Source organism: Orycteropus afer, unplaced genomic scaffold, assembly GCF_000298275.1.
Source record: "Orycteropus afer afer isolate SDZICR_OR568_19922 unplaced genomic scaffold, OryAfe1.0 scaffold00072, whole genome shotgun sequence".
Classification (NCBI taxonomy): Eukaryota; Metazoa; Chordata; class Mammalia; order Tubulidentata; family Orycteropodidae; genus Orycteropus; species Orycteropus afer.
Genome location: NW_006921659.1, coordinates 1,484,073 through 1,492,394, shown reverse-complemented (window position 1 = coordinate 1,492,394; position 8,322 = coordinate 1,484,073). Strand labels below are relative to the sequence as shown.

The 8,322-nt window shown below is 42.0% G+C and overlaps 1 protein-coding gene across 1 annotated transcript in view; it reads left to right on the top strand.

Annotated features, from left to right (window-relative positions):
• The first annotated feature begins 4,405 nt into the window (after nucleotides 1–4,405).
• GTF3C6 (general transcription factor IIIC subunit 6) overlaps nucleotides 4,406–8,322 on the top strand; it is an 18,433-nt gene continuing 14,516 nt past the window's right edge. The window contains exons 1-4 of the mRNA XM_042780946.1: nucleotides 4,406–4,453; nucleotides 4,781–4,861; nucleotides 5,490–5,553; nucleotides 5,650–5,697. Coding sequence (XP_042636880.1) covers nucleotides 4,406–4,453; nucleotides 4,781–4,861; nucleotides 5,490–5,553; nucleotides 5,650–5,697 — 241 coding nt within the window. The remainder of the gene's footprint in view (nucleotides 4,454–4,780; nucleotides 4,862–5,489; nucleotides 5,554–5,649; nucleotides 5,698–8,322) is intronic.

Sequence of the window (8,322 nt, the reverse complement as noted above, 5' to 3'; positions counted from 1 at the left end):
AAAAAAAAAAAAGAGGGAAAAAGAAGAAGAAAAAAACAAGAAAACCTGCAATATCTGGGGACAGGGCACTAAGAGAAAAAAGGTTGAGAAGGAGAATAATGAAGAAAAAAAATGGAAAAAAATGCAAAAAGGAAAACAAGGAATGGGGTTAACCATGAGAAAAAAAGGGGGAAAAAAAGAATTTAGATGAAAAAAAAATTGTTTTTTCAACCAGGAACAAGGAAAAGAAAAAAAAAGCTGTAAACTAGGACCCAGGAGCTGGGGGGAGAATAAAGAATAATAGCAAAAAGGACAAAAGTATTATTAATAATAGTAGTTTTAAAACAGACAAATACAAGCAAACTAAATACCAGAAAAAAGAAAGAGAAAAAGAAAACAATCGGTGGAGGACAGGGCAGGGCACCCAGCCTCCGTCTGAGCACACAGACTGGGATGGAGTTCCTGTGGGCCCAGAAGGTGGGTGGGAGTGGGGGATGGCCACACCTCTGTTCACCAAGTGGATGTGGGGTATAAGAGTAACAAAAGGAATGTTGAACCTTTTCAGTCGTGCAGGTCCAGAGTGTCCTTGGGGTTACTGGCAAGCAGAACCTGTTCTTAAGCCCCTGTAATCTGGGAGAGCTTTGTCTCTTTAAATATCCAAATGGTCAAGCCTATTGTAGACATTCAAAATGGCACGCCCTCCGGACAGGCAAAAGTCCACAGCTCAGCCCATCTTCCTCTTCACCACTGCTTCTCATTTTACTCTTCCGTGCAGTCCCTTGCTAGCAGGGCTGATTTTTAGGTTAATTCTTAGGTCCTACCAGTGCTTGGAAATCTCCAAGCTGTCTGAGCCATCAGGATCGCTCAGGATCGCTGCCAGACCGCAGCTCCATATGTCTCCGTTTTTGGTATTTTCATGCAAATTCTTTGGGTAGTTGGGGTTTAGTCCACTTCTATATCCTTCCCTTCAAGGCTCAGGGGTCCAAGATTATCTTCTATGTCTGTGTTAATTGGTTCCCCTTTTCTTTGTTGAAGAGGGTCTGTGCAGTCTTTTTGCCTATTCCGCCATCTTGGATGGGAATCCCCAAGGCTGTAAATCTTTACAGAAGCAAAGTACCTCATTTTCCTCCCTCAGAACAGCTGGTGGGTTTGACCACTGATTTTTGGTTAGCAGTCAAATGCTTTAACCACTATACCAGCACAACTTTGGTAAGTGCAGTGTGACAGAAAAGGAGAGAAATCCTCCATGAAATGGGTTGGCTCAATAGCTACAACAATGGGCTCAAACATACCAACCATTAGGAGAATGGTATAGGACTGGTAACATCTCCTTCTGTTGTGCATGGGGTTGCTATGAATTGAAGCTGACTCCAAGAAATGATGACTCAGGTATAGCAATGATCGTGAGGCTGGCTCAGGACTGGGCATTGTTTCATTCTGCTGTACATAAGGTCACTACAAGTCAGAGATGACTCGGCACTTAACAACAACCAAGGCTACTAATAACAACAAATAGATTAAATGTACATAAAATGCATACTGTGTGCTGAGTTCTGGGCCAAATCCATTATTACATATTATCTCATTTCATCACCACAATAACCAATTTGCTGTTAATAAAGCAACAGAAATGGACAGGTCTCATCCTCTTAAATACTTGATCATCTGACCTCAAGTACAAAGACCATTTATCTTATAATCAGAAAATAGATAAGGCTATTTTTAAAAATTCTGCTCAAAACTCTTCTTTCCCAGATCTCTTTGTATTCCCATAGCAGTTTGTCTCTCTTAGCTCTGGTAGTGTAGTGCCTAAGGCACTTGACTGCTAACCAGAAGGCTGGCAGTTTAAACCCACCAATCACTCTTTGAAAGGAAAGTTGGGCAATCTACTTCCGTAGTGATAATGCCTCAGAAACCCAAGGAGGAGTCACTATGAGTTGGGTCCGACTCAATGGCACATAACAACAACAACATAGCATTTCAGACAATTTAATTAGTGTAATTGGTTGCGTCCATTTCAAAATCAACTTGACAGCAATTAACATTTATATGAGAGCTCTGGTGGTGTAGCGCCTAAGGCATTTGACTGTTAACCAGAAGCCTGGCAGTTCAAACCCACCAGCTACTCCTCGGAAGGAAGACTGGGCAATCTACTTCCATAGAGATACCGCCTTGAAAACCAAGAAGAGGTGGGTATGATATACTCCTCCTAGATCCTAGGTGGCACAAACGGTTTGCACTGGACTGCTAACCTAAAGGTTGAGGTTAGAACCCACCCATTGGTACCAAGGAAGAAAAGAACAATGATTTGTTGTTGTTGTTGGGTGCCATCGATCGTCTCTGACTCATAGCCATGGGCAATGATCTGCTTCCCTAAAATTACAGTCATAAAAGTCTATGAAGCAGTTCTAGTCTGTCACATTTGGGGTCATCCTGAGTCAGGACTGACTCCATAGACAAATAAATACAACCTAGATCCTATATTCCTGCAGGCCTAAAAGTCAAGTTCACTTTCTGTTTTTTGGAACTCCGGTGATTTACTCAGTAGGCACTAGTTACAAGATAAACTAAAATGTGTTCTGATGTAGACTGCTGAAGCTTCTGAGATTACGGTCCCTGGTTACCCTTCGTGTCTGGAACTGGACTCACTCTCATAAGTAGTTAGGTCTCAGCCAAACAACAGATGGCCTACGAGCTGAACAACTACACTGGGAGATACACTGCTTAGAACCATCAACTATTAGAGATCGGAAGGGCAGCATTTGCACAAGGAGAAAGCTAGACAGGCAGGAATACATAAATCAGGACATGGGGAAGGAGAACCACAGGGAGAAGTTGGGAGGTGTAATAGGGGAAAAGACAACCCAGATTCAAACGGATTCAATAGAAGCACTTCTATTAAGTCTTGGACAGGACAGAGACAAAACAAAGACAATCATCCCAGATGAGGGAAACCATCAGCATGTACACAGTACAGAAAGCTGAATGGAGTCTACTGAGTCATGGCCATGGTGCTAATTATATATGATTGAAAAGAAAGCGAATCATCACAAAATCATGATTGGTGGTGAATCGATTCATCACTGTTACAGGCAGGACTACAGAAACAGGGAAAAGACCATGATTGGGATACATACATAACTGAAGATAGAAAAGGGTTACAGGATTGATCGGTTCTGGGCTTTGAGTACCTGACCAGGTGGTGGTCCCCCTGGATTGGCTGTGACTCATTACCATGCAGCCTGGTCTTAGCCACAAGGTGGCTACCAAACAATACCAAGATCCCAACCTTAAATTAAAAGGACACTCTTAGGCAAGGTCCTTAGTTCTTTGTGTGAGCATAATCTACTGTCAACCACATTCTTCCTGAAGGCCGAGTGCCCCTCCCTAGGTTTGTTCTGGAACTTGTCTGTGCACAGCCACAATGCTGGTTTAAAATCAGAGAGAACCCAAATGGCATCTGAAACTTATGGCAAGCCTCAAAATGGAGTTAGAGCTCCCACTGCAGACCACAGCCTTCCACAAACCAAGTGCTTTAGGACCTACACTGTAACACAGAGCAGAGCTCTTACACTGTGGGGATTGTAATCCATGTCGTGAAGCACAATGTGTTATGATCTGGTGAGTGTAAAACCAATCTGCTTTGTAAACAAAAATTTGAAAAAATAAAAACCCATTATAAGGTGTCCTTATAATGTCTAGGACATTATTGATTCAGACTTTCCTTCAAAATGTGAAAATAAATGCAAAATTTTGGTGAGTCTTCTAGAATTGGGATTTTTGTAGATTTCACTAAATTTAAAACAGAAAGGAATAGTGGAATGCCTGTTCCCCAAAAATGAATATATTTACTCCACCTTACAAAGCAGTGTACATCATTGAAAAAAGAGGGGCTGTGGGAGCAGAGAGGAGCGTGTGATTCTGCTTGAGTGTTTGTGTGGCTGGAGAGAAGAGATTTGGAGGAGATAACATTTTCAATGTGATATAGTTTGAAAAAAGGAGGAAGTTAAAGATTACTGCTCCCCTATCAATAATCTTCAAAGAATGTAAATTCCTGTCAACACAAAGCCTCTCCATTTCCCTCCTACACCAAGGTTTTCTTGCTGGCACCTTCTTTATCCCATTCCCGGGCCAGGAACCTGCAGGGCGCTGGGTCGCTAGGCCTCCCTAACGGGGTCCCAAATGAAACTCAGTTTAGCGTGCACCCAGGAAGCCTGGGGAGAATTGCCAAGTGGGCGGGGCTTGGTAGTCGCAGCTCTCAGTACCCAACTACCCTGTCACGGAAGTCGTCATCTCACGTTCTGGCAGGAGAGGCTTGTGGGCGAGAAGAGGAAAAGCACGACTTCAGGGAGTTGTTGCCCGTACTCAAGATGGCGGCGTTGGGAGGGCGTGACTAGGGACTGTGTGCCCCCGAGGCGGTGGGATCATGGCGGCGACCGAGGAACCGAGACTTGAGGAGTGGGAAGAGGAGGAAGTAAGTGCCACCCGGAAAGCCTGGTCATCGGTCGTGGTGATGGCTTCGCGGGTTGTGTTTCGCGCAGGGAGTCCAGAGGCGGCGGCTGGCGGGAGGGAGGCCTCTGGGCGCGCAGAGCCTGGGAGGGTCAGGTCTGAATTTCAATTCCCAAATCATACGTAGAATGGGGGAAGGAGGAAACTACTTTAGGAAGCGGCGCTTGCCACCTCTTCTTGAAATCAGGACCTCGTTTTCACAACGGTTTAATAATTGCAAAGGGCATTTTTGGCTTCCCTTGTTGCCTCTTCCCGCGTGTTAGTAGGTTAATTCCATCTTTCTTTTCTCCAGGAGCAGTTGGTTCTGGTGGAATTGTCAGGAATTATTGATTCAGACTTTCTTTCAAAATGTGAAAATAAATGCAAAGTTTTGGTGAGTCTTCGAGAATTGGGATTTTTGTAGATTAAATTTAAAACAGAAAGGAATAGTGGAATGCCTGTTCCCCAAAAATGAATCTGTTTACTCCACCTTACAAAGCAGTGTACATCACTGAAACAGAGAGGCTGTGGGAGCCGAGAGGAGCGTGTGATTCTGCTTGAGTGTTTGTGTGGCTGGAGAGAAGAGATTTGGAGGAGGTAACATTTTCAATGTGATATAGTTTGAAAAAAATATATTTTGGAAAATTAGGGGAAGAGACATACAAAATGAAGGGAGAAAAATAAGTCATGCATATAGAGGTTCAACTGGAGAAGGAAGGGAAGGTACATGAGACTTCAAAGGCCTCTCAGACTCTGCTGTTGACTTACTATAGTATCATAAGTTACCATCATATATTTCATCACTTTAAAATCTTTGAGCTACTGTTGACAAAACTTCCTCTATTCTTACCTTAAATTTAAAGAGGCTGTTTATTGAAAAAGACCCTTGCTACAGAGTTAAGTGGTCTTCAGTAGCTTCTACTTGTTGGTAAAAGAAGTTCTCTGAAAATCAGTTTCCTTGGTAGCAAGGGTACATGTTGATAACTTTTGGTAAAATTTTATGATCCTATATTCTATTGTAGGGAATTGATACTGAGAGGCCTGTTATGCAGGTGGACAACTATGTCTTTGCTGGAGAATATGAAGGTAGGATGATGTTAGATGAAACTCCTTTTTTTTTTTTTTTTTCAAATTTGCTTTTCAGAGAACATAGCTCTATTATTTCTTCAAATTTTTCTGCAGATGCTCTTGGGACCTGTGTTATATTTGAAGAAGATGTGGAAGAACATGGTAAGTGGTTGCAATGCTAACCTCTTTTACAATAAAATACTTCAAACATACAGTTAATATTAAATGAACATCTCATGTACCCATTGTTTATCTGTATCAGATCCTACCATTTCACCAGATTATGCTCAGAAAACATTCCAGATAAGTTTGGCGTCTCTTTATACTTCTCCAAACTTATTCCCTATTTTCTGTCTTCAAAGGTAATTAATCCTGAATTTTATATCTCCCTTTCCTATGCCTGATTTTATATTGCATATGTGTGTACACACAAACCATAAATAGCATTATTTTAAATATTTCCAAACTTGATATAAATTATAACATATAATATTCATTATTCTATATCTTTTCTTGGGAGCTCCTGTGGCATAGTGCCTAAGGGATTTGACTGCTAACCAGAAGGCTGGCGGTTCAAACCCACCAGCCACTCCTTGGAAGGAAGATTGGGCAATCTAGTTCCAAAGAGATACTGCCTCGGAAACCCAAGGAGGGGTTGCTGTGAGTCAGATGTGACTTGACGGCAGTGAGTTTGGTTTTTTTTGGTTTATATCTTTTCTCAGATATGTTTTGAGATTTCTACATGTTGATATTTATATCTTATTTTCCCTGCTGCTTCTTGTTCCACTGTATTACTATATCATTATTTATTCTCTCGTTAGTACTTTTTGGTTACTTCCATTTTCACCAATTATTATTAATAACTACTAATATTTATTGAGTACCTTTTTTTATACTGGGGACTATTCTAAATACTACATATATTTACTCATTTAAGTAGATACCATTATTCATTTTATAGTTGAAGAAACTGAAGCAGATTTCTTCATTTTCTTCAGAAGCTGAAGAGGTTAAACAAATACTATACTCAAAGTTATATAAGAAGTAGATGGTAGAGCCAGGATTCACAGCCCACATTCTTAATTATGCTTATTATTTTATTATAAAAATGCTACTATGAATCAAAAAAGTGAAAAGACAACCTACAGATAGGGCCTAGTATCCAAAATATATATCAAATTTGTACAACTTAACAACAAAAAGGCAACCCAATAAAAAAACAGGCAAAAGACTTGAACAGACATTTCTTTAAAAAAAAAAAATGAGTGTGATGTGGGTAAAGGTTTATAGAGAAACTTCATTTTCCACTACAGCAGTTCATACACACATACATTTTGTTTCATGACATTGACTGCAGTTCCTCACAATGTGACAGCTCTCCTCCCACTTCCTCCCTGTAGAGGAGCAGTCAGTAGTGGCAGCTGGGCTCTTCCTGTGTCCTTTCCTCTGCATCTCTGCCCCCTGAGCAATCTCTCAAATACTGCCCTGGTGTTCTCCTATGATTGATCGTTGAACAGACATTTCACCAAAGAGGACATACAAATGGTCAACAAGCACATGAAAAGATGTTCAACATTATTGGCCATTGTTGTTGTTAGGTGCCATGGAGTTGGTTGACTCATAGTAGTTCCCTGTACTACAGAATGAGACACTGCGTGGTCCTGCTGCATCCGCACAACAATTGCTAAGTTTGAGTCCACTGTTGTAGCCTTGTGTCAATCCATCTCATTGAGGGTCTTCTCCTTTTTTGCTGACCCTCTACCAAGCATGATGTCCTTCTCCAGGGAGAGATGAGGTTTTGCCATCTTCGCCTCTAAGGAGCATTCTGGCTGTACTTCATTCGAGATAGATTTGTTTGTTTTTTGGCAGTCCATAAAAAAAAAGGCCTAGGAATCTAGACAGAGGAGAAGTCAGCCGCAGGGACCCAGGTAAGGGTGGTACGAGAGGTTTCCAACAGGGAGTCAACTTGTCTGTTGGTTTGTCCTACCGTGGTGATGTGTTGATGTGAGTTTTGAGGCTGAGCCACTGCTGTTTCTAACCCAGCGGGATGCACATGGTGCACAGGTATCAGCCCAGCTTACAGACTGAGACACACTAGGAAGAAGGAGGAGGCCGTCCACTTCTCAAATAGTTGGCCAGTGAAAACCTTATGAATAGCAAAGAAACACTGTTTGATACATTACCGCGCAACTTTATGAATAGTCCGGTTAGGTTAGAAGGCTCTTAGAATAGGACTGGGAAAGACCTGCATCATCTGAGTAAACCCAGCATTACTCCTATGGATAAGGTAAAGCTTTCGAGACCTCCATTTGCTGATGTGGCACCACGCAAATTGAAGAGCAACAACTGCAGACATCCATTAATCATCAGAACATGGAATGTACGAAGTATGAATCTAGGAAAATTGGAAGTTGTCGAAAATGAAATGGAACGCATACAGATTGATCTCCTTGGTGTTGTTGTTGTTGTTAAGTGCTGTCGAGTCATTTCTGACTCATAGTGACCCCATGCACAGCAGAACGAAACACTGCCCTATCCTGCGCCAGCCCCACAATCCCTGCTATACTTGAACTCATCATTGCAGCCACCGTATCAATCCATCTCGTTGAAGGCCTCCCCCGCCTTCATCGACCCTCCACCCTACCAAGCATGACATCCTTCTCCAGGGAATGGTCCCTCCTTACAAAATGACCAAAATAGGTGAGACGAAGTCTGGCCATTCTTGCTTCCAAGGAGCATTCTGGCTGCACTTCCTCCAGGACAGATCTGTTAGTTCTTTTAGCAGTC